The sequence below is a fragment of the Bombina bombina genome, chromosome 4 (genome assembly GCF_027579735.1).
Source record: "Bombina bombina isolate aBomBom1 chromosome 4, aBomBom1.pri, whole genome shotgun sequence".
NCBI lineage: Eukaryota > Metazoa > Chordata > Amphibia > Anura > Bombinatoridae > Bombina > Bombina bombina.
In genome coordinates, this window is record NC_069502.1 from 1,236,860,336 (window position 1) to 1,236,886,997 (window position 26,662).

Genomic DNA, 26,662 nt, shown 5'->3' on the forward strand with positions numbered 1-26,662 from the left:
GACATCTCATGCTGCTCCTCTAGCTCTGTGACATCTCATGCTCCTCCTCTAGTTCTGTGACATCTCATGCTCCTCCTCTAGTTCTGTGACATCTCATGCTACTCCCCTAGTTCTGTGACATCTCATGCTCCTCCTCTAGTTCTGTGACATCTCATGCTGTTCCTCTAGTTCTCTGACATCTCATGCTGCTCCCCTAGTTCTGTGACATCTCATGCTCCTCCTCTAGTTCTGTGACATCTCATGCAGCTCCTCTAGTTCTGTGACATCTCATGCTGCTCCTCTAGCTCTGTGACATCTCATGCTGCTCCTCTAGCTCTGTGACATCTCATGCTGTTCCTCTAGTTCTGTGACAGCTCATGCTGTTCCTCTAGTTCTGTGACAGCTCATGCTGTTCCTCTAGTTCTGTGACATCTCATGCTGCTCCTCTAGTTCTGTGACACCTCATGCTGCTCCTCTAGTTCTGTGACATCTCATGCTGATCCTCTAGTTCTGTGACATCTCATGCTGCTCCTCTAGTTCTGTAACATCTCATGCTGCTCCTCTAGTTCTGTGACATCTCATGCTGCTCCCCTAGTTCTGTGACATCTCATGCTCCTCCTCTAGTTCTGTGACATCTCATGCTGCTCCTCTAGTTCTGTGACATCTCATGCTGCTCCCCTAGTTCTGTGACATCTCATGCTCCTCCTCTAGTTCTGTGACATCTCATGCTGTTCCTCTAGTTCTGTGACATCTCATGCTGCTCCTCTAGTTCTGTGACACCTCATGCTGCTCCTCTAGTTCTGTGACATCTCATGCTGTTCCTCTAGTTCTGTGACATCTCATGCTGCTCCTCTAGTTCTGTGACATCTCATGCTGCTCCTCTAGTTCTGTGACATCTCATGCTGCTCCTCTAGTTCTGTGACATCTCATGCTGCTCCTCTAGTTCTGTGACATCTCATGCTGCTCCTCTAGCTCTGTGACATCTCATGCTGCTCCTCTAGCTCTGTGACCTCTCATGCTGCTCCTCTAGTTCTGTGACCTCTCATGCTGCTCCTCTAGTTCTGTGACCTCTCATGCTGCTCCTCTAGTTCTGTGACATCTCATGCTCCTCCTCTAGCTCTGTGACACCTCATGCTCCTCCTCTAGCTCTGTGACACCTCATGCTGTTCCTCTAGCTCTGTGACACCTCATGCTGTTCCTCTAGCTCTGTGACCTCTCATGCTGCTCCTCTAGTTCTGTGACCTCTCATGCTGCTCCTCTAGTTCTGTGACGTCTCATGCTGCTCCTCTAGCTCTGTGACATCTCATGCTGCTCCTCTAGTTCTGTGACATCTCATGCTCCTCCTCTAGCTCTGTGACACCTCATGCTGCTCCTCTAGCTCTGTGACATCTCATGCTGATCCTCTAGTTCTGTGACATCTCATGCTCCTCCTCTAGCTCTGTGACACCTCATGCTGTTCCTCTAGCTCTGTGACATCTCATGCTGCTCCTCTAGTTCTGTGACATCTCATGCTGCTCCTCTAGTTCTGTGATATCTCATGCTGCTCCTCTAGTTCTGTGATATCTCATGCTCCTCCTCTAGCTCTGTGACACCTCCTCTAGTTCTGTGACATCTCATGCTGCTCCTCTAGTTTTGTGACACCTCATGCTCCTCCTCTAGTTCTGTGACATCTCATGCTGCTCCTCTAGTTCTGTGACATCTCATGCTGCTCCTCTAGTTCTGTGACATCTCATGCTGCTTCTCTAGCTCTGTGACATCTCATGCTGCTCCTCTAGTTCTGTGACATCTCATGCTGATCCTCTAGTTCTGTGACATCTCATGCTGCTTCTCTAGCTCTGTGACATCTCATGCTGCTCCTCTAGTTCTGTGACATCTCATGCTGATCCTGTAGTTCTGTGACATCTCATGCTGCTCCTCTAGTTCTGTGACATCTCATGCTGCTTCTCTAGCTCTGTGACATCTCATGCTGCTCCTCTAGTTCTGTGACATCTCATGCTGCTCCTCTAGTTCTGTAACATCTCATGCTGCTCCTCTAGCTCTGTGACATCTCATTCTGCTCCTCTAGTTCTGTGACATCTCATGCTGATCCTCTAGTTCTGTGACGCCTCATGCTGCTCCTCTAGCTCTGTGACATCTCATGCTGCTCCTCTAGTTCTGTGACACCTCATGCTGCTCCTCTAGCTCTGTGACATCTCATGCTGTTCCTCTAGTTCTGTGACACCTCATGCTGATCCTCTAGTTCTGTGACCTCTCATGCTGCTCCTCTAGTTCTGTGACATCTCATGCTGCTCCTCTAGTTCTGTGACATCTCATGCTGCTCTTCTAGTTCTGTGTCATCTCATGCTGCTCCTCTAGTTCTGTGACATCTCACGCTGCTCCTCTAGTTCTGTGACATCTCATGCTGCTCCTCTAGTTCTGTCACATCTCATGCTGCTCCTCTAGCTCTGTGACCTCTCATGCTGCTCCTCTAGCTCTGTGACATCTCATGCTCCTCCTCTAGCTCTGTGACATCTCATGCTGCTCCTCTAGTTCTGTCACATCTCATGCTGCTCCTCTAGCTCTGTGAAACCTCATGCTGCTCCTCTAGTTCTGTGACATCTCATGCTGCTCCTCTAGTTCTGTGACATCTCATTCTGCTCCTCTAGTTCTGTGACATCTCATGCTGCTCCTCTAGTTCTGTGACATCTCATGCTGCTTCTCTAGTTCTGTGACATCTCATGCTGCTTCTCTAGTTCTGTGACATCTCATGCTCCTCCTCTAGTTCTGTGACATCTCATGCTGCTCCTCTAGTTCTTTTCTTCTGTGTGACCTCATGTTGCTCCTGTAGTTCTGTGACACCTTGCTGCTCATATGGTTCTCGCTGTGCTGTTATTTTTCTTATCTGAGTATCTGAGATGTCTTTTCTCTGGTTTGAGGATCATTATTTGTTTGTGTTCGCGTTTCTCTTTTTTTTTCTTTCCTTAATGTTATCTGTATTTTATTTCCTGCTTTATTTTTATATGTCATTTGATTTTCATCTCCTCTATGTTTTTCTACTCAGTGCTATGACCGAATGCGATGAAGAAAGTGCTTTGGCTTCTGGTTTTCCTCTTGTATCTCAAGATTTTGATGATGCACTTTTAGAATTGCAGGATGCTCAGGCACAGGTTGTTGGGGCTCCCAAGGTAAGCGTGGGGAACTTCCTTTCCATGTGTTTCTTGCAGATATATAATAGAACATACAGTAGGTTTCATAAGCTTAGATAACATCTTTATAAAACAAAGTCATTGATGAAGATTTATTTCACTTATTTTACCATATACTTCAGAACGATAACTCATGAATTGTCTGTGAGCCTTACTGTTATACTATTCTGTAGAGAGACACTCACTGAGACTCATTCTTAGTAATATAATAAACAGTACAACTCTTTAAAATATGTCACTGGTGGCTCTTGCATTCTCCTCTCATGTCACTCTTGGCTTTTTCTTTCTCCTCTCATGTCACTCTTGGCTCTTGCTTTCTCCTCTCATGTCACTCTTGGCTTTTTCTTTCTCCTCTCATGTCACTCTTGGCTCTTGCTTTCCCCTCTCAGGTCACTCTTGGCTTTTTCTTTCCCCTCTCATGTCACTCTTGGCTCTTGCTTTCCCCTCTCATGTCACTCTTGGCTCTTGCTTTCTCCTCTCATATCACTCTTGGCTTTTTCTTTCTCCTCTCATGTCACTCTTGGCTTTTTCTTTCTCCTCTCATGTCACTCTTGGCTCTTGCTTTCCCCTCTCATGTCACTCTTGGCTCTTGCTTTCTCCTCTCATATCACTCTTGGCTTTTTCTTTCTCCTCTCATGTCACTCTTGGCTTTTTCTTTCTCCTCTCATGTCACTCTTGGCTTTTTCTTTCCCCTCTCATGTCACTCTTGGCTTTTTCTTTCTCCTCTCATGTCACTCTTGGCTTTTTCTTTCCCCTCTCATGTCACTCTTGGCTCTTGCTTTCTCCTCTCATGTCACTCTTGGCTTTTTCTTTCTCCTCTCATGTCACTCTTGGCTCTTGCATTCTCCTCTCATGTCACTCTTGGCTTTTTCTTTCCCCTCTCATGTCACTCTTGGCTCTTGCTTTCTCCTCTCATGTCACTCTTGGCTTTTTCTTTCTCCTCTCATGTCACTCGTGGCTCTTGCTTTCCCCTCTCAGGTCACTCTTGGCTTTTTCTTTCCCCTCTCATGTCACTCTTGGCTCTTGCTTTCCCCTCTCATGTCACTCTTGGCTTTTTCTTTCTCCTCTCATGTCACTCTTGGCTTTTTCTTTCTCCTCTCATGTCACTCTTGGCTCTTGCTTTCTCCTCTCATGTCACTCTTGGCTTTTTCTTTCCCCTCTCATGTCACTCTTGGCTCTTGCTTTCCCCTCTCATGTCACTCTTGGCTTTTGCTTTCTCCTCTCATGTCACTCTTGGCTCTTGCTCTCTCCTCTCATGTCACTCTTGGCTCTTGCTTTCCCCTCTCATGTCACTCTTGGCTTTTGCTTTCTCCTCTCATGTCACTCTTGGCTCTTGCTTTCTCCTCTCATGTCACTCTAGGCTCTTGCTCTCTCCTGTCATGTCACTCTTGGCTCTTCCTCTCTCCTCTCATGTCACTCTTGGCTCTTGCTTTCTCCTGTCATGTCACTCTTGGCTCTTGCTCTCTCCTCTCATGTCACTCTTGGCTCTTGCTTTCTCCTCTCGTGTCACTCTTCGCTCTTCTTGCTTTCTCCTCTCATGTCACTCTTGCTTTCTCCTCTCATGTCACTCTTGTTTCACCTCTCATGTCACTCTTGGCTCTTGCTTTCTCCTCTCATGTCACTCTTGCCTCTTGCTTTTTCCTCTCATGTCACTTTTGCTTTCTCCTCTCATGTCACTCTTGCTTTCACCTCTCATGTCACTCTTGGCTCTTGCTTTCTCCTGTCATGCCACTCTTGCTTTCTCCTCTCATGTCACTCTTGCTTTCTCCTCTCATGTCACTCTTGCTTTCTCCTCTCATGTCACTCTTGCTTTCTCCTCTCATGTCACTCTTGCTTTCACCTCTCATGTCACTCTTGGCTCTTGCTTTCTCCTCTCATGTCACTCTTGCCTCTTGCTTTTTCCTCTCATGTCACTTTTGCTTTCTCCTCTCATGTCACTTTTGCTTTCTCCTCTCATGTCACTCTTGCTTTCACCTCTCATGTCACTCTTGGCTCTTGCTTTCTCCTGTCATGCCACTCTTGCTTTCTCCTCTCATGTCACTCTTGCTTTCTCCTCTCATGTCACTCTTGCTTTCTCCTCTCATGTCACTCTTGCTTTCTCCTCTCATGTCACTCTTCCTTTCTCCTCTCATGTCAATCTTGTTTCTTGCTTTCTCCTCTCATGTCAATCTTGTTTCTTGCTTTCTCCTCTCATGTCAATCTCGGCACTTGCTTTCTCCTCTCATGTCACTCTTGGATCTTGCATTCTCCTCTCATGTCACTCTTGGATCTTGCATTCTCCTCTCATGTCACTCTTGACTCTTGCTTTCTCCTCTCATGTCACCTTTGGCTCTTGCTTTCTCCTCTCATGTCACTCTTGGCTCTTGCTTTCTCCTCTCATGTCACTTTTGGCTCTTGCTTTCTCCTCTCATGTCACTCTTGCCTCTTGCTTTCTCCTCTCATGTCAATCTTGTTTCTTGCTTTTTCCTCTCATGTCAATCTCGGCACTTGCTTTCTCCTCTCATGTCAATCTCGGCACTTGCTTTCTCCTGTCATGTAACTCTTGGCTCTTGCTTTCTCCTCTCATGTCACTCGTGGCTCTTGCATTCTCCTCTCATGTCACTCGTGGCTCTTGCTTTCTCCTCTCATGTCACTCTTGGCTCTTGCTTTCTCCTCTCATGTCACTCTTGGCTCTTGCTTTCTCCTGTCATGTAACTCTTGGCTCTTGCTTTCTCCTCTCATGTCACTCGTGGCTCTTGCATTCTCCTCTCATGTCACTCGTGGCTCTTGCTTTCTCCTCTCATGTCACTCTTGGCTCTTGCTTTCTCCTCTTATGTCACTCATGGCTCTTGCTTTCTCCTCTCATGTCATCCTTGGCTCTTTCTTTCTCCTCTCATGTCACTCTTGGCTCTTGCTCTCTCCTCCCATGTCACTCTTGGCTCTTGCTTTCTCCTCTCATGTCACTCTTGGCTCTTGCTTTCTCCTCTCATATCACCCTTGGCTCTTGCTTTCTCCTCTCATGTCACCCTTGGCCCTTGCTTTCTCCTCTCATGTCACTCTTGCTTTCTCCTCTCATGTCATTCTTGGCTCTTGCTTTCTCCTCTCATGTCACCCTTGGCTCTTGCGTTCTCCTCTCATGTCACCCTTGGCCCTTACTTTCTCCTCTCATGTCACTCTTGCTTTCTCCTCTCATGTCAATCTTGGCACTTGCTTTCTCCTCTCATGTCATTTTTGACTCTTGCTCTCTCCTTTTTATGTCACACTTGGCTCTTGCTTTCCCCTCTCATGTCACTCGTGGCTCTTGCTTTCTCCTCTCATGTCACCCTTGGCTCTTGCTTTCCCCTCTCATGTCACTCTTGGCCCTTTCTTTCTCCTCTCATGTCACCCTTGGCTCTTGCATTCTCCTCTCATGTCACCCTTGACTCTTGCTCTCTCCTTTTCTTCTGTTAAGTGTGATCAGTCCACGGGTCATCATTACTTGTGGGATATTAACTGCTCCCCTACAGGAAGTGCAAGAGGATTCACCCAGCAGAGTTGCTATATAGCTCCTCCCCTCTACGTCACCCCCAGTCATTCTCTTGCACCCAACGACTAGATACGATGTGTGAGAGGACTATGGTGATATATTTAGTTTTTATATCTTCAATCAAAAGTTTGTTATTTTATAATAGCACCGGAGTGTGTTATTCCTTCTCTGGTAGAATTTGAAGAAGAATCTACCTGAGTTTTTCTATGATTTTAGCTGGAGTAGTTAAGATCATATTGCTGTTTCTCGGCCATCTGAGGAGAGGTAAACTTCAGATCAGGGGACAGCAGGCAGATTAATCTGCAAAGAGGTATGTAGCAGTTTATTATTTTCTGACATGGAATTGATGAGAAAATCCTGCCATACCGTTATAATGTAAACTCAGCCTTGAATGCAGTAGATGTAGCTGATATCAGGCTGTCATGTATGTATATTTTACACTTCAGTTTTCTGGGAAATGGTACTTCTCTGGCTTTTAAACTGTATACATAGACTTAACCTATTTTGCAGGGACTTGCAATAGGTTTTAAATGACAATTAATTATTGAGGTAAAACGTTTTTTTGCTGGCATGTAAAAACGTTTTTTTCTCTGAGGTACTGGGTGAAAAAATGTTTTGGGCACTTTTTTTTTCCACTTGGCAATAGTTTTGATTTAAATTAGAGCAGTTCACTGATCCCTCTCACTGTTATGTGTGTGGGGGAGGGGCCATTTTGGTGCTTTCACTATGCATCAGAAAAACTTAGTCAGAGGTTCATTTTCTTCCTGCATGATCCGGTTCATCTCTACAGAGTTCAGGGATCTCAAGAGTCTTTTTTGAGGGAAGTAATCATTCACAGCAGAGCTGTGCTGATTGTATTGACTGTGATATAAAAAACGTTTATTTGTGTATTTTTTTCTGCTGCCTGGGTTAGTTATCATTTGCTGAGGGGAACAATCCTTTGCTAAAACTGTATATTCTGACAAAGATTGATGCTATAACTTAATTATTTTATCTGTTATAATATTTTCTGTGCTTCTTAAAGGCACAGTTCGTTTTCATATTATTTGTAAATTACTTTGAAAAGTATTTCCAAGTTGCTGTTTATTTGCTAGTGTGTTAAACATGTCTGATTCAGAGGAATATCTCTGTGCTATATGTGTTAATGCCAAAGTGGAGCCCAATAGAAATTTATATACTAAATGTATTGATGCTACTTTAAAAAATAGTCAATCTGTACAAATTGAACATATTTCACCAAACAACGAGGGGAGAGTTATGCCGACTAACTCGCCTCACGTGTCAGTACCTGCATCTCCCGCTCAGGAGGTGCGTGATATTGTAGCGCCGAGTGCATCTGGGCGGCCATTACAAATCACATTACAAGATATGGCTACTGTTATGACTGAAGTTTTGGCTAAACTACCAGAACTAAGAGGTAAACGTGATCACTCTGGGATGAGAACAGAGTGCGCTGATAATGCAAGGGCCATGTCTGATACTGCGTCACAGTTTGCAGAACGTGAAGACGGAGAGCTTCATTCTGTGGGTGACGGTTCTGATCCAAATAAACTGGACTCAGACATTTCAAATTTTAAATTTAAGCTTGAGAACCTCCGTGTGTTACTAGGGGAGGTATTAGCGGCTCTGAATGATTGTAACACAGTTGCAATCCCAGAAAAAATGTGTAGGTTGGATAAATATTTTGCGGTACCGACGAGTACTGACGTTTTTCCTATACCTAAGAGACTTACTGACATTGTTACTAAGGAGTGGGATAGACCCGGTGTGCCTTTCTCACCCCCTCCTATATTCAGAAAAATGTTTCCAATAGACGCCGCCACACGGGACTTATGGCAAATGGTCCCTAAGGTGGAGGGAGCAGTTTCTACTTTAGCTAAGCGTACCACTATCCCAGTGGAGGATAGCTGTGCTTTTTCAGATCCAATGGATAAAAAATTAGAGGGTTACCTTAAGAAAATGTTTGTTCAACAAGGGTTTATATTGCAACCTCTTGCATGTATTGCGCCTGTCACGGCTGCAGCAGCATTTTGGTTTGAGTCTCTGGAAGAGACACTTCAATCATCCACACTAGATGACATCACACACAAACTTAAATTCCTTAAGTTAGCTAATTCATTTATTTCAGATGCCGTAGTACATTTAACTAAACTTGCGGCTAAAAATTCAGGATTCGCCATTCAGGCACGCAGAGCTCTGTGGCTAAAATCCTGGTCAGCTGATGTTACGTCTAAATCTAAATTGCTTAATATTCCTTTCAAAGGGCAGACCTTATTCGGGCCCGGCTTGAAAGAGATTATTGATGACATTACAGGAGGTAAAGGTCATGCCCTGCCTCAGGACAAGGCCAAAGCCAAGGCTAGACAGTCCAATTTTCGTTCCTTTCGTAATTTCAAAGCAGGAGCAGCATCAACTTCCTCTGCACCAAAACAGGAAGGAGCTGTTGCTCGCTACAGACAAGGCTGGAAACCTAACCAGTCCTGGAACAGGGGCAAACAGGCCAGAAAACCTGCTGCTGCCCCTAAGACAGCATGAATTGAGGGCCCCCGATCCGGGACCGGATCTAGTGGGGGGCAGACTTTCCCTCTTCGCCCAGGCTTGGGCAAGAGATGTTCAGGATCCCTGGGCGTTAGAGATCATATCTCAGGGATACCTTCTGGACTTCAAATCCTCTCCCCCAAGAGGGAGATTTCATCTGTCAAGGTTGTCAACAAACCTAACAAAGAAGGAAGCGTTTCTACGCTGCGTACAAGATCTTTTATTAATGGGAGTGATCCATCCAGTTCCGCGGTTGGAACAAGGACAAGGGTTTTACTCAAATCTGTTTGTAGTTCCCAAAAAGAGGGAACCTTCAGGCCAATCTTGGATTTAAAGATCCTAAACAAATTCCTAAGAGTTCCATCGTTCAAGATGGAAACTATTCGAACAATTTTGCCCATGATCCAAGAGGGTCAGTACTTGACCACAGTGGATTTAAAGGATGCTTACCTTCACATACCGATTCACAGAAGTCATTACCGGTATCTAAGGTTTGCCTTTTTAGACAGGCATTACCAGTTTGTAGCTCTTCCATTCGGACTGGCTACGGCTCCAAGAATCTTCACAAAGGTTCTGGGCACTCTTCTGGCGGTACTAAGACCGCGAGGAATTTCAGTAGCTCCGTACTTAGACGACATACTGATACAAGCTTCAAGCTTTCAAACTGCCAAATCTCATACAGAGATAGTACTGGCATTTCTAAGGTCGCATGGATGGAAAGTGAACGAAGAGAAAAGTTCTCTCTTTCCACTCACAAGAGTTCCCTTCCTGGGGACTCTGATAGATTCTGTAGAAATGAAGATTTACCTGACAGAGGACAGGTTAACAAAACTTCAAAATGCATGCCGTGTCCTTCATTCCATTCAAGAGACCAGAAATTCTCTTCTATGGTGGCTTTATCGGCCACATCTGTCCAGGGGAATGCCATTCAGCAGGCCAGACTGGTCAATTGTAACAACAGACGCCAGCCTACTAGGTTGGGGCGCTGTCTGGAATTCTCTGAAGGCTCAGGGACTATGGAATCAGGAGAAGAGTCTTCTTCCAATAAACATTCTGGAATTGAGAGCAGTCCTCAATGCTCTTCTGGCTTGGCCCCAGTTAGCAACTCGGGGGTTCATCAGGTTCCAGTCGGACAACATCACGACTGTAGCTTATATCAACCATCAGGGAGGGACAAGAAGCTCCCTAGCAATGATGGAAGTATCGAAGATAATTCGCTGGGCAGAGTCTCACTCTTGCCACCTGTCTGCAATCCACATCCCGGGAGTGGAGAACTGGGAGGCGGATTTCTTAAGTCGTCAGACTTTTCATCCGGGGGAGTGGGAACTTCATCCAGAGGTCTTTGCCCAAATACTTCCACGTTGGGGCAAACCAGAGATAGATCTCATGGCGTCTCGACAGAACGCCAAGCTTCCGCGCTACGGGTCCAGATCCAGGGATCCGGGAGCGGTCCTGATAGATGCCTTGACAGCACCATGGACCTTCAGGATGGCTTATGTGTTTCCACCTTTCCCGATGCTTCCTCGATTGATTGCCAGAATCAAACAGGAGAAAGCATCAGTGATTCTAATAGCGCCTGCATGGCCACGCAGGACTTGGTATACAGATCTGGTGGACATGTCATTCTGTCCACCTTGGTCGTTACCTCTGAAACAGAACCTTCTGATTCAGGGTCCTTTCAAACATCAAAATCTAACTTCTCTGAAGCGGACTGCTTGGAAATTGAACGCTTGATCTTATCAAAGCGTGGTTTTTCTGAGTCAGTTATTGATACCTTAATACAGGCTAGGAAGCCTGTCACCAGAAAGATTTACCATAAAATATGGCGTAAATACCTATATTGGTGCGAATCCAAAGGTTACTCTTGGAGTAAGGTTAGGATTCCTAGGATATTGTCTTTTCTACAAGAAGGTTTAGAAAAGGGGTTATCCGCTAGTTCCTTAAAGGGACAGATCTCAGCTCTGTCCATTCTGTTACACAAGCGTCTGTCAGAAGTTCCAGACGTTCAGGCTTTTTGTCAGGCTTTGGCCAGGATTAAACCTGTGTTTAAAGCTGTGGCTCCACCATGGAGTTTAAACCTTGTTCTTAACGTTTTACAGGGTGTTCCTTTTGAACCCCTTCATTCCATTGATATAAAGTTGTTATCTTGGAAAGTTCTATTTTTAATGGCTATTTCCTCGGCTCGAAGAGTCTCTGAGTTATCAGCCTTACATTGTGATTCTCCTTATTTGATTTTTCACTCGGATAAGGTAGTTCTGCGTACTAAGCCTGGGTTCTTACCTAAGGTAGTCACTAACAGGAATATCAATCAGGAGATTGTTGTTCCATCCTTGTGCCCAAATCCTTCTTCGAGGAAGGAACGTCTTTTGCACAATCTGGATGTAGTTCGTGCCCTTAAATTTTATTTACAGGCAACTAAAGATTTTCGACAAACGTCTTCCCTGTTTGTCGTTTACTCTGGTCAGAGGAGAGGTCAAAAAGCTTCTGCTACCTCTCTCTCTTTTTGGCTTCGTAGCATAATTCGTTTAGCTTATGAGACTGCTGGACAGCAGCCTCCTGAAAGAATTACAGCTCATTCCACTAGAGCTGTGGCTTCCACTTGGGCCTTTAAGAATGAGGCCTCTGTTGAACAGATTTGCAAGGCTGCAACTTGGTCTTCGCTTCATACTTTTTCCAAATTTTACAAATTTGACACTTTTGCTTCCTCGGAGGCTATTTTTGGGAGAAAGGTTCTTCAGGCAGTGGTTCCTTCTGTATAAAGAGCCTGCCTATCCCTCCCGTCATCCGTGTACTTTTGCTTTGGTATTGGTATCCCACAAGTAATGATGACCCGTGGACTGATCACACTTAACAGAAGAAAACATAATTTATGCTTACCTGATAAATTCCTTTCTTCTGTAGTGTGATCAGTCCACGGCCCGCCCTGTTTTTTAAGGCAGGTAAATATTTTTTAAATTATACTCCAGTCACCACTACACCCTTGGCTTCTCCTTTCTCGTTGGTCCTTGGTCGAATGACTGGAGGTGACGTAGAGGGGAGGAGCTATATAGCAACTCTGCTGGGTGAATCCTCTTGCACTTCCTGTAGGGGAGCAGTTAATATCCCACAAGTAATGATGACCCGTGGACTGATCACACTACAGAAGAAAGGAATTTATCAGGTAAGCATAAATTATGTTTTTATGTCACTATTGGCTCTTGCTTTCTCCTCTCATGTCACTCTTGGCTCTTGCTTTCCCCTCTCATGTCACTCTTGGCCCTTTCTTTCTCCTCTCATGTCACCCTTGGCTCTTGCTTTCTCCTCTCATGTCACCCTTGACTCTTGCTCTCTCCTTTTTATGTCACTCTTGGCTCTTGCTTTCTCCTCTCATGTCACTCTTGGCTCTTGCTTTCTCCTCTCATGTCACCCTTGACTCTTGCTCTCTCCTTTTTATGTCATTCTTGGCTCTTGCTTTCTCCTCTCATGTCACTCTTGGCTCTTGCTTTCTCCTCTAATGTCACTCTTGGCTCTTGCTTTCTCCTCTCATGTCACGCTTGCCTCTTGCTTTCTGCTCTCATGTCACTCTTGGCTCTTGCTTTCTCCTCTCATGTCACTCTTGGCTCTTGCTTTCTCCTCTCATGTCACTCTTGGCTCTTGCTTTCTCCACTTATGTCACTCTTGGCTCTTGCTTTCTCCTCTCATGTCACTTGTGGCTCTTGCATTCTCCTCTCATGTCACCCTTGGCTCTTGCTTTCCCCTCTCATGTCACTCTTGACTCTTGCTTTCTCCTCTCATGTCACTCTTGGCTCTTGCTTTCTCCTGTCATGTCACCCTTGGCTCTTGCTTTCTCCTCTCATGTCACTCGTGGCTCTTGCTTTCTTCTCTCATGTCACCTTTGGCTCTTGCTTTCCCCTCTCATGTCACTCTTGACTCTTGCTTTCTCCTCTCATGTCTCTCTTGGCTCTTGCTTTCTCCTCTCATGTCACTCTTGGCTCTTGCTTTCCCCTCTCATGTCACCCTTGGCTCTTGCTTTCTCCTCTCATGTCTCTCTTGGCTCTTGCTCTCTCCTCTCATGTCACTCTTGACTCTTGCTTTCTCCTCTCATGTCTCTCTTGGCTCTTGCTTTCTCCTCTCATGTCACTCTTGGCTCTTGCTTTCCCCTCTCATGTCACCCTTGGCTCTTGCTTTCTCCTCTCATGTCACTCTTGACTATTGCTTTCTCCTCTCATGTCACTCTTGACTCTTGCTTTCTCCTCTCATGTCACTTTTGACTCTTGCATTCTCCTCTCATGTCACTCTTGACTCTTGCTTTCTCCTCTCATGTCACTCTTGACTCTTGCTTTCTCCTCTCATGTCACTCTTGACTCTTGCTTACTCTTCTCATGTCACTCTTGACTCTTGCTTTCTCCTCTCATGTCACTTTTGACTCTTGCATTCTCCTCTCATGTCACTCTTGACTCTTGCTTTCTCCTCTCATGTCACTTTTGACTCTTGCATTCTCCTCTCATGTCACTCTTGACTCTTGCTTTCTCCTCTCATGTCACTCTTGGCTCTTGCTTTCTCCTCTCATGTCACTCTTGACTCTTGCTTACTCTTCTCATGTCACTCTTGACTCTTGCTTTCTCCTCTCATGTCACCCTTGGCTCTTGCTTTCTCCTCTCTTGTCACCCTTGGCTCTTGCTTTCTCCTCTCATGTCACTCTTGGCTCTTGCTTTCCCCTCTCATGTCACTCTTGGCTCTTGCTTTCTCTTCTCATGTCACTCTTGGCTCTTGCTTTCTCCTCTCATGTCACTCTTGGCTCTTGCTTTCTCCTCTCATGTCAATCTTGACTCTTGCTTTCTCCTCTCATGTCAATCTTGACTCTTGCTTTCTCCTCTCATGTCACTCTTGGCTCTTGCTTTCTCCTCTCATGTCACTCTTGGCTCTTGCTTTACCCTCTCATGTCACTCTTGGCTCTTGCTTTCTCCTCTCATGTCACTCTTGGCTCTTGCTTTACCCTCTCATGTCACTCTTGGCTCTTGCTTTCTCCTCTCATGTCAATCTTGACTCTTGCTTTCTCCTCTCATGTCACCCTTGGCTCTTGCTTTCTCCTCTCATGTCACTTTTGACTCTTGCTTTCTCCTCTCATGTCACTCTTGGCTCTTGCTTTCTCCTCTCATGTCACTCGTGGCTCTTGCTTTCTACTCTCATGTCACTCTTGGCTCTTGCTTTCCCCTCTCATGTCACCCTTGGCTCTTGCTTTCCCCTCTCATGTCACTCTTGACTCTTGCTTTCTCCTCTCATGTCACTCTTGCTTTCTCCTCTCATGTCACTCTTGTCTCTTGCTTTCCCCTCTCATGTCACTCTTGGCTTTTGCTCTCTCCTCTCATGTCACTCTTGGCTCTTGCTTTCTCCTCTCATGTCACTCTTGGCTCTTGCTTTCTCCTCTCATGTCACTCGTGGCTCTTGCTTTCTACTCTCATGTCACTCTTGGCTCTTGCTTTCTCCTCTCATGTCACTCTTGCTTTCTCCTCTCATGTCACTCTTGTCTCTTGCTTTCCCCTCTCATGTCACTCTTGGCTTTTGCTTTCTCCTCTCATGTCACTCTTGTCTCTTGCTTTCCCCTCTCATGTCACTCTTGGCTTTTGCTTTCCCCTCTCATGTCACTCTTGGCTCTTGCTTTCTCCTCTCATGTCACTCTTGCTTTCTCCTCTCATGTCACTCTTGGCTCTTGCTTTCTCCTCTCATGTCACTCTTGGCTCTTGCTTTCTCCTCTCATGTCACTCGTGGCTCTTGCTTTCTCCTCTCATGTCACTCTTGGCTCTTGCTTTCTCCTCTCATGTCACTTTTGACTCTTGCATTCTCCTCTCATGTCACTCTTGACTCTTGCTTTCTCCTCTCATGTCACTCTTGGCTCTTGCTTTCTCCTCTCATGTCACTCTTGACTCTTGCTTACTCTTCTCATGTCACTCTTGACTCTTGCTTTCTCCTCTCATGTCACCCTTGGCTCTTGCTTTCTCCTCTCATGTCACCCTTGGCTCTTGCTTTCTCCTCTCATGTCACTCTTGGCTCTTGCTTTCCCCTCTCATGTCACTCTTGGCTCTTGCTTTCTCTTCTCATGTCACTCTTGGCTCTTGCTTTCTCCTCTCATGTCACTCTTGGCTCTTGCTTTCTCCTCTCATGTCAATCTTGACTCTTGCTTTCTCCTCTCATGTCAATCTTGACTCTTGCTTTCTCCTCTCATGTCACTCTTGGCTCTTGCTTTCTCCTCTCATGTCACTCTTGGCTCTTGCTTTACCCTCTCATGTCACTCTTGGCTCTTGCTTTCTCCTCTCATGTCACTCTTGGCTCTTGCTTTACCCTCTCATGTCACTCTTGGCTCTTGCTTTCTCCTCTCATGTCAATCTTGACTCTTGCTTTCTCCTCTCATGTCACCCTTGGCTCTTGCTTTCTCCTCTCATGTCACTTTTGACTCTTGCTTTCTCCTCTCATGTCACTCTTGGCTCTTGCTTTCTCCTCTCATGTCACTCGTGGCTCTTGCTTTCTACTCTCATGTCACTCTTGGCTCTTGCTTTCCCCTCTCATGTCACCCTTGGCTCTTGCTTTCCCCTCTCATGTCACTCTTGACTCTTGCTTTCTCCTCTCATGTCACTCTTGCTTTCTCCTCTCATGTCACTCTTGTCTCTTGCTTTCCCCTCTCATGTCACTCTTGGCTTTTGCTCTCTCCTCTCATGTCACTCTTGGCTCTTGCTTTCTCCTCTCATGTCACTCTTGGCTCTTGCTTTCTCCTCTCATGTCACTCGTGGCTCTTGCTTTCTCCTCTCATGTCACCCTTGGCTCTTGCTTTCTACTCTCATGTCACTCTTGGCTCTTGCTTTCTCCTCTCGTGTCACTCTTGGCTTTTGCTTTCTCCTCTCATGTCACTCTTGCTTTCTCCTCTCATGTCACTCTTGGCTCTTGCTTTCTCCTCTCATGTCACTCGTGGCTCTTGCTTTCTACTCTCATGTCACTCTTGGCTCTTGCTTTCTCCTCTCATGTCACTCTTGGCTCTTGCTTTCTCCTCTCATGTCACTCTTGGCTCTTGCTTTCTCCTCTCATGTCACTCGTGGCTCTTGCTTTCTACTCTCATGTCACTCTTGGCTCTTGCTTTCTCCTCTCATGTCACTCTTGGCTCTTGCTTTCTCCTCTCATGTCACTCGTGGCTCTTGCTTTCTACTCTCATGTCACTCTTGGCTCTTGCTTTCTCCTCTCATGTCACTCGTGGCTCTTGCTTTCTACTCTCATGTCACTCTTGGCTCTTGCTTTCTCCTCTCATGTCACTCTTGGCTCTTGCTTTCTCCTCTCATGTCACTCGTGGCTCTTGCTTTCTCCTCTCATGTCACTCTTGGCTCTTGCTTTCCCCTCTCATGTCACTCTTGGCTCTTGCTTTCTCCTCTCATGTCACTCGTGGCTCTTGCTTTCTACTCTCATGTCACTCTTGGCTCTTGCTTTCTCCTCTCATGTCACTCTTGGCTCTTGCTTTCTCCTCTCATGTCACTCTTGGCTCTTGCTTTCTCCTCTCATGTCACTCTTGGCTCTTGCTTTCCCCTCTCATGTCACTCTTGGCTCTTGCTTTCTCCTCTCATGTCACTCGTGGCTCTTGCTTTCTACTCTCATGTCACTCTTGGCTTTTGCTTTCTCCTCTCATGTCACTCTTGGCTCTTTCTTTCTCCTCTCATGTCACTCATGGCTCTTGCTTTCTCCTCTCATGTCACTCTTGGCTCTTGCTTTCTCCTCTCATGTCACTCTTGGCTCTTGCTTTCTCCTCTCATGTCACTCGTGGCTCTTGCTTTCTACTCTCATGTCACTCTTGGCTTTTGCTTTCTCCTCTCATGTCACTCTTGGCTCTTTCTTTCTCCTCTCATGTCACTCTTGGCTCTTTCTTTCTCCTCTCATGTCACTCGTGGCTCTTGCTTTCTACTCTCATGTCACTCTTGACTCTTGCTTACTCTTCTCATGTCACTCTTGGCTCTTGCTTTCTACTCTCATGTCACTCTTGGCTCTTGCTTTCTCCTCTCATGTCACTCTTGGCTCTTGCTTTCTCCTCTCATCTCACTCTTGACTCTTGCTTTCTCCTCTTATGTCAGTCATGGCTCTTGCTTTCTCCTCTCATGTCACTCGTGGCTCTTGCTTTCTACTCTCATGTCACTCTTGACTCTTGCTTTCTACTCTCATGTCACTCTTGGCTCTTGCTTTCTCCTCTCATGTCTAATCAGCTATTTATTTCTTCTCTTGTATCTCCTCTTGACTCTTTTGTTCGTTTTCCATTGTGACTCTTGTGTTTCGCACTAATGTCTCTGTGATCATGTTTCTACTCCACCTATTTTATGCGTCTTTGCTCAGGTCCCCTGTGTGCGCTGGCATGACATTGGCGGCTTGCTGGATGTGAAACGTCAGCTCCTGGACACAGTACAGCTTCCGCTTGAACACCCTGAACTGCTATCTCTTGGGTTGCGTAGGTCAGGAGTTCTGCTCTACGGTCCCCCAGGGACAGGCAAAACTCTCCTGGCTAAAGCTGTGGCTACAGAATGTGCCATGACCTTCCTAAGGTACATTCTGTATGGTATGTGTGTATATGACACATGGAAAGGCATGACTGTCATGTGTGTGTTTGTGTATGGCGTGATGATGTGTCTGTCATGTGTGATGATGTGTCTCTGTCATTTGTGTGTGTATGGCATGATGATGTGTGTCTGTCATGTATGTGTTTGTGTATGGCGTGATGATGTGTCTGTTGTGTGATGATGTGTGTCTGTCATGTATGTGTTTGTGTATGGCGTGATGATGTGTCTGTTGTGTGATGATGTGTGTCTGTCATGTATGTGTTTGTGTATGGCGTGATGATGTGTCTGTTGTGTGATGATGTGTGTCTGTCATGTGTGTGTTTGTGTATGGCGTGATGATGTGTCTGTCGTGTGATGATATGTGTCTGTCGTGTGATGATGTGTGTCTGTCATGTGTGTGTTTGTGTACGGTGATGATGTGTCTGTCATGTGTGTTTGTATGGCGTGATTATGTGTGTCTGTCATGTATGTGTTTGTGTATGGCGTGATGATGTGTCTGTTGTGTGATGATGTGTGTCTGTCATGTGTGTGTTTGTGTATGGCGTGATGATGTGTCTGTCGTGTGATGATATGTGTCTGTCGTGTGATGATGTGTGTCTGTCATGTGTGTGTTTGTGTACGGTGATGATGTGTCTGTCATGTGTGTTTGTATGGCGTGATTATGTGTGTCTGTCATGTATGTGTTTGTGTATGGCGTGATGATGTGTCTCTGTCATGTGTGTTTGTATGGCGTGATGATGTGTGTCTGTCATGTATGTGTTTGTGTATGGAGTGATGATGTGTGTCTGTCATGTATGTGTTTGTGTATGGCGTGATGATGTGTCTGTCGTGTGATGATGTGTGTCTGTCATGTGTGTGTTTATAGATTGTCTCTGTGGTATAATGCAATGTGTATTGGTATGGTGGTTGTGTGGTGTGATGGGTGTGTAATGAGATGTGTGTGAGTGTGGTGCAACGTGGTGGGTGAGGTGATGGGGTGTGTGTGCTCCTTGAGCTTTATATGATTAGAAGTTACTTAGCTTTGTGTGACACTGACAACTTTTTTACAGTGTGAAGGGACCAGAACTGATAAACATGTACGTTGGGCAAAGTGAAGAAAATATTAGAGAAGGTGATTGGAACCTGTGCCCCCTGCAGTCAATTCATGTGCCTTGTGTTCCCCACTCATATGCCCCCTGCAATCAAATCATGTGCCCTGTGTTCTCTACTCATGTGCCCCCTGCAGTCAAATCATGTGCCCTGTGTTCTCTACTCATGTGCCCCCTGCAGTCAAATCATGTGCCCTGTGTTCTCTACTCATGTGCCCCCTGCAGTCAAATCATGTGCCCTGTGTTATCTACTCATATGCCCCCTGCAGTCATATCATGTGCCCTGTGTTCTCTACTCATGTGCCCCCTGCAGTCAAATCATGTGCCCTGTGTTCTCTACTCATGTGCCCCCTGCAGTCAAATCATGTGCCCTGTGTTATCTACTCATATGCCCCCTGCAGTCATATCATGTGCCCTGTGTTCTCTACTCATATGCCCCCTGCAGTCAAATCATGTGCCCTGTGTTCTCTACTCATGTGCCCCCTGCAGTCAAATCATGTGCCCTGTGTTCTCTACTCATGTGCCCCCTGCAGTCAAATCATGTGCCCTGTGTTCTCTACTCATGTGCCCCCTGCAGTCAAATCATGTGCCCTGTGTTATCTACTCATATGCCCCCTGCAGTCATATCATGTGCCCTGTGTTCTCTACTCATATGCCCCCTGTAGTCAAATCATGTGCCCTGTGTTCTCTACTCATGTGCCCCCTGCAGTCATATCATGTGCCCTGTGTTCTTTACTCATGTGCCCCCTGCAGTCAAATCATGTGCCATGTGTTCTCTACTCATGTGCCCCCTGCAGTCAAATTATGTGCCCTGTGTTCTCTACTCATATGCCCCCTGCAGTCAAATCATGTGCCATGTGTTCTCCACTCATATGCCCCCCGCAGTCAAATCATGTGCCCTGTGTTCACTACTCATGTGCCCCCTGTAGTCAAATCATTTGTCCTGTATTCTCTACTCATGTGCCCCCTGCAGTCAAATCATGTGCCCTGTGTTCACTACTCATGTGCCCCCTGCAGTCAAATCATGTGCCCTGTGTTCCCCACTCATATGCCCTCTGCACTCAAATCATGTGCCCTGTGTTCTCTACTCATATGCCCCCTGTAGTCAAATCATGTGCCCCCTGCAGTCAAATCATGTGCCATGTGTTCTCTACTCATGTGCCCCCTGCAGTCAAATTATGTGCCCTGTGTTCTCTACTCATATGCCCCCTGCAGTCAAATCATGTGCCCTGTGTTCTCTACTCATGTGCCCCCTGTAGTCAAATCATGTGCCCTGTGTTCTCTACTCATATGCCCCTTGCAGTCAAATCATGTGCCCTGTGTTCTTTACTCATGTGCCCCCTGCAGTCAAATCATCTGCCATGTGTTCTCTACTCATGTGCCCCCTGTAGTCAAATCATGTGCCCTGTGTTCTCTACTCATATGCCCCTTGCAGTCCTTTACTCATGTGCCCCCTGCAGTCAAATCATCTGCCATGTGTTCTCTACTCATGTGCCCCCTGCAGTCAAATCATGTGCCCTGTGTTCCCCACTCATATGCCCCCTGCAGTCAAATCATGTGCCCTTTGTTCTCTACTCATGTGCCCCCTGCAGTCAAATCATGTGCCCTGTGTTCCCCACTCATATGCCCCCTGCAGTCAAATCATGTGCCCTGTGTTCCCCACTCATATGCCCCCTGCAGTCAAATCATGTGCCCTGTGTTCTCTACTCATGTGCCCCCTGCAGTCAAATCATGTGCCATGTGTTCTTTACTCATATGCCCCCAGCAGTTAAATCATGTGCCCTGTGTTCTCTACTCATATGCCCCCTGCAGTCAAATCATGTGCCCTGTGTTCTCTAGTCATGTGCCCCCTGCAGTCAAATCATGTGCCCTGTGTTCTCTAGTCATGTGCCCCCTGCAGTCAAATCATGTGCCGTGTGTTCTCTACTCATGTGCCCCCTGCAGTCAAATCATGTGCCCCCTGCAGTCAAATCATGTGCCCTGTGTTCTCTACTCATGTACCCCCTGCAGTCAAATCATGTGCCCTGTGTTCTCTACTCATGTGCCCCCTGCAGTCAAATCATGTGCCCTGTGTTCTCTACTCATGTACCCCCTGCAGTCAAATCATGTGCCCTGTGTTCTCTACTCATGTGCCCCCTGCAGTCAAATCATGTGCCCTGTGTTCACTACTCATGTGCCCCCTGCAGTCAAATCATGTGCCCTGTGTTCTCTACTCATGTGCCCCCTGCAGTCAAATCATGTGCCCTGTGTTCTCTACTCATGTGCCCCCTGCAATCAAATCATGTGCCCTGTGTTCTCTACTCATGTGCCCCCTGCAGTCAAATCATGTGCCCTGTGTTCTCTACTCATGTGCCCCCTGCAGACAAATCATGTGCCCTGTGTTCCCCACTCATGCGCCCCCTGCAGACAAATCATGTGCCCTTTGTTCCCCACTCATATGCCCCCTGCAGTCAAATCATTTGTCCTGTATTCTCTACTCATGTGCCCCCTGCAGTTCATTCATGTGCCCTGTTTTCTCTACTCATTTGCCCCCTGCAGTCAAATCATGTGCCCTGTGTTCTCTACTCATGTGGCCCCTGCAGTGAAAGCATGTACCCTGTGTTCTCTACTCATGTGCCCCCTGCAGTCAAATCATGTGCCCTGTGTTCTCTACTCATGTGCCCCCTGCAGTCAAATCATGTGCCCTGTGTTCTCTACTCATGTGCCCCCTGCAGTCAAATCATGTGCCCTGTGTTCTCTACTCATGTGCCCCCTGCAGTCAAATCATGTGCCCTGTGTTCTTTACTCATGTGCCCCCTGCAGTCAAATCATGTGCCCTGTGTTCTCTACTCATGGTGCCCCCTGCAGTCAAATCATGTGCCCTGTGTTCTCTACTCATGTGCGCCCTGCAGTCAAATCATGTGCCTTGTTTTTCCCACTCATGTGCCCACTGCAGTCAAATCATGTGCTCTGTGCTCTCTACTCATGTGCCCCCTGCAGTCAAATCATGTGCCCTGTGTTCTCTACTCATGTGCCCCCTGCAGTCAAATCATGTGCCTTGTGTTCTCTACTCATGTGCCCCCTGCTGTCAAATCATGTGCCCTTTGTTCCCCACTCATGTGCCCCCTGCAGTCAAATCATGTGCCCTGTGTTCTCTACTCATGTGCCCCTTCAGTCAAATCATGTGCCTTGTGTTTCCAACTCATGTGCCCCCTGCAGTCAATTCATGTGCCCTGTGTTCCCCACTCATGTGCCCCCTGCAGTCAATTCATGTGCCCTGTGTTCCCCACTCATGTGCCCCCTGCAGTCAAATCATGTGCCCTGTGTTCTCTACTCATGTGCCCCCTGCAGTCAAATGATGTGCCCTGTATTATCTACTCATGTGCCCCCTGCAGTCAAATCATGTGCTCTTTGTTCTCTGCTCATGTGCCCCCTGCAGTCAAATCATGTGCCATGTGTTCTCTACTCATGTGCCCCCTGCAGTTAAATCATGTGCCTTGTGTTCTCTACTCATATGCCCCCTGCAGTCAAACCATGTACACTGTATTCTCTACTCATGTGCCCCCTGCAGTTCATTTAAGTGCCCTGTGTTCTCTACTCATTTGCCCCCTGCAGTCAAATCATGTGCCCTGTGTTCTCTACTCATTTGCCCCCTGCAGTCAAATCATGTGCCCTGTGTTCTCTACTCATGTGCCCCCTGCAGTCAAATTATGTGCCTTGTGTTTCCCACTCATGTGCCCACTGCAGTCAAATAATGTGCCCTGTGTTCCCCACTCATGTGCCCCCTGCAGTCAAATCATGTGCCCTGTGTTCCCCACTCATGTGCCCCCTGCAGTCAAATCATTTGCCCTGTGTTCCCCACTCATGTGCCCCCTGCAGTCAAATCATGTGCCCCCTGCAGTCAAATCATGTGCCCTGTGTTCTCTACTCATGTACCCCCTGCAGTCAAATCATGTGCCCTGTGTTCTCTACTCATGTGCCCCCTGCAGTCAAATCATGTGCCCTGTGTTCTCTACTCATATGCCCCCTGCAGTCAAATCATGTGCCCTGTGTTCTCTACTCATGTGCCCCCTGCAGTCAAATCATGTGCCCTGTGTTCTCTACTCATGTGCCCCCTGCAGTCAAATCATGTGCCCTGTGTTCTCTACTCATGTGCCCCCTGCAGTCAAATCATGTGCCCCCTGCAGTCAAATCATGTGCCCTGTGTTCTCTACTCATATGCCCCCTGCAGTCAAATCATGTGCCCTGTGTTCACTACTCATGTGCCCCCTGCAGTCAAATCATGTGCCCTGTGTTCTCTACTCATGTGCCCCCTGCAGTCAAATCATGTGCCCTGTGTTCTCTACTCATGTGCCCCCTGCAGTCAAATCATGTGCCCTGTGTTCTCTACTCATGTGCCCCCTGCAGTCAAATCATGTGCCCTGTGTTCTCTACTCATGTGCCCCCTGCAGACAAATCATGTGCCCTGTGTTCCCCACTCATGCGCCCCCTGCAGACAAATCATGTGCCCTGTGTTCTCTACTCATGTGCCCCCTGCAGACAAATCATGTGCCCTGTGTTATCTACTCATATGCCCCCTGCAGTCATATCATGTGCCCTGTGTTCTCTACTCATGCGCCCCCTGCAGACAAATCATGTGCCCTGTGTTCCCCACTCATGCGCCCCCTGCAGACAAATCATGTGCCCTGTGTTCCCCACTCATATGCCCCCTGCAGTCAAATCATTTGTCCTGTATTCTCTACTCATGTGCCCCCTGCAGTTCATTCATGTGCCCTGTGTTCCCCACTCATATGCCCCCTGCAGTCAAATCATTTGTCCTGTATTCTCTACTCATGTGCCCCCTGCAGACAAATCATGTGCCCTGTGTTCTCTACTCATGTGCCCCCTGCAGACAAATCATGTGCCCTGTGTTCCCCACTCATGCGCCCCCTGCAGACAAATCATGTGCCCTGTGTTCTCTACTCATGTGCCCCCTGCAGTCAAATCATGTGCCCTGTGTTCTCTACTCATGTGCCCCCTGCAGTCAAATCATGTGCCCTGTGTTCTCTACTCATGTGCCCCCTGCAGTCAAATCATGTGCCCTGTGTTCTTTACTCATGTGCCCCCTGCAGTCAAATCATGTGCCCTGTGTTCTCTACTCATGGTGCCCCCTGCAGTTAAATCATGTGCCCTGTGTTCTCTACTCATGTGCGCCCTGCAGTCAAATCATGTGCCTTGTTTTTCCCACTCATGTGCCCCCTGCAGTCAAATCATGTGCCTTGTGTTCTCTACTCATGTGCCCCCTGCTGTCAAATCATGTGCCCTTTGTTCCCCACTCATGTGCCCCCTGCAGTCAAATCATGTGCCCTGTGTTCTCTACTCATGTGCCCCCTTCAGTCAAATCATGTGCCTTGTGTTTCCAACTCATGTGCCCTGTGTTCTCTACTCATGTGCCCCCTGCAGTCAAATCATGTGCCCTGTGTTCCCCACTCATGTGCCCCCTGCAGTCAAATCATGTGCCCTGTGTTCTCTACTCATGTGCCCCCTGCAGTCAAATGATGTGCCCTGTGTTCTCTACTCATGTGCCCCCTGCAGTCAAATCATGTGCCCTGTGTTCTCTACTCATGTGCCCCCTGCAGTCAAATCATGTGCCCTGTGTTCTCTACTCATGGTGCCCCCTGCAGTCAAAGCATGTGCCCTGTGTTCTCCACTCATGTGGCCCCTGCAGTGAAAGCATGTACCCTGTGTTCTCTACTCATGTGCCCCCTGCAGTCAAATCATGTGCCCTGTGTTCTCTACTCATGTGCCCCCTGCAGTCAAATCATGTGCCCTGTGTTCTCTACTCATGTGCCCCCTGCAGTCAAATCATGTGCCCTGTGTTCTCTACTCATGTGCCCCCTGCAGTCAAATCATGTGCCCTGTGTTCTCTACTCATATGCCCCCTGCAGTCAAATCATGTGCCCTGTGTTCTCTACTCATGTGCCCCCTGCAGTCAAATCATGTGCCCTGTGTTCTCTACTCATGTGCCCCCTGCAGTCAAATCATGTGCCCTGTGTTCTCTACTCATGTGCCCCCTGCAGTCAAATCATGTGCCCCCTGCAGTCAAATCATGTGCCCTGTGTTCTCTACTCATATGCCCCCTGCAGTCAAATCATGTGCCCTGTGTTCACTACTCATGTGCCCCCTGCAGTCAAATCATGTGCCCTGTGTTCTCTACTCATGTGCCCCCTGCAATCAAATCATGTGCCCTGTGTTCTCTACTCATGTGCCCCCTGCAGTCAAATCATGTGCCCTGTGTTCTCTACTCATGTGCCCCCTGCAGTCAAATCATGTGCCCTGTGTTCTCTACTCATGTGCCCCCTGCAGACAAATCATGTGCCCTGTGTTCCCCACTCATGCGCCCCCTGCAGACAAATCATGTGCCCTGTGTTCTCTACTCATGTGCCCCCTGCAGACAAATCATGTGCCCTGTGTTATCTACTCATATGCCCCCTGCAGTCATATCATGTGCCCTGTGTTCTCTACTCATGCGCCCCCTGCAGACAAATCATGTGCCCTGTGTTCCCCACTCATGCGCCCCCTGCAGACAAATCATGTGCCCTGTGTTCCCCACTCATATGCCCCCTGCAGTCAAATCATTTGTCCTGTATTCTCTACTCATGTGCCCCCTGCAGTTCATTCATGTGCCCTGTGTTCCCCACTCATATGCCCCCTGCAGTCAAATCATTTGTCCTGTATTCTCTACTCATGTGCCCCCTGCAGACAAATCATGTGCCCTGTGTTCTCTACTCATGTGCCCCCTGCAGACAAATCATGTGCCCTGTGTTCCCCACTCATGCGCCCCCTGCAGACAAATCATGTGCCCTGTGTTCTCCACTCATGTGCCCCCTGCAGTCAAATCATGTGCCCTGTGTTCTCTACTCATGTGCCCCCTGCAGTCAAATCATGTGCCCTGTGTTCTCTACTCATGTGCCCCCTGCAGTCAAATCATGTGCCCTGTGTTCTCTACTCATGTGCCCCCTGCAGTCAAATCATGTGCCCTGTGTTCTCTACTCATGGTGCCCCCTGCAGTTAAATCATGTGCCCTGTGTTCTCTACTCATGTGCGCCCTGCAGTCAAATCATGTGCCTTGTTTTTCCCACTCATGTGCCCCCTGCAGTCAAATCATGTGCCTTGTGTTCTCTACTCATGTGCCCCCTGCTGTCAAATCATGTGCCTTGTGTTTCCAACTCATGTGCCCCCTGCAGTCAATTCATGTGCCCTGTGTTCCCCACTCATGTGCCCCCTGCAGTCAATTCATGTGCCCTGTGTTCCCCACTCATGTGCCCCCTGCAGTCAAATCATGTGCCCTGTGTTCTCTACTCATGTGCCCCCTGCAGTCAAATGATGTGCCCTGTGTTCTCTACTCATGTGCCCCCTGCAGTCAAATCATGTGCCCTGTGTTCTCTACTCATGTGCCCCCTGCAGTCAAATCATGTGCCCTGTGTTCTCTACTCATGGTGCCCCCTGCAGTCAAATCATGTGCCCTGTGTTCTCCACTCATGTGGCCCCTGCAGTGAAAGCATGTACCCTGTGTTCTCTACTCATGTGCCCCCTGCAGTCAAATCATGTGCCCTGTGTTCTCTACTCATGTGCCCCCTGCAGTCAAATCATGTGCCCTGTGTTCTCTACTCATGTGCCCCCTGCAGTCAAATCATGTGCCCTGTGTTCTCTACTCATGTGCCCCCTGCAGTCAAATCATGTGCCCTGTGTTCTCTACTCATATGCCCCCTGCAGTCAAATCATGTGCCCTGTGTTCTCTACTCATGTGCCCCCTGCAGTCAAATCATGTGCCCTGTGTTCTCTACT

At 47.4% G+C, this 26,662-nt stretch overlaps 1 protein-coding gene across 1 annotated transcript in view; it reads left to right on the plus strand.

Moving 5' to 3' along the window:
• Window positions 1-26,662, plus strand: part of PEX6 (peroxisomal biogenesis factor 6) — a 548,800-nt gene that overhangs the window by 437,065 nt on the left and 85,073 nt on the right. The window contains exons 12-14 of the mRNA XM_053712827.1: window positions 3,020-3,143; window positions 17,548-17,753; window positions 18,818-18,879. Of these exons, the coding sequence (XP_053568802.1) occupies window positions 3,020-3,143; window positions 17,548-17,753; window positions 18,818-18,879 (392 nt within the window). The remainder of the gene's footprint in view (window positions 1-3,019; window positions 3,144-17,547; window positions 17,754-18,817; window positions 18,880-26,662) is intronic.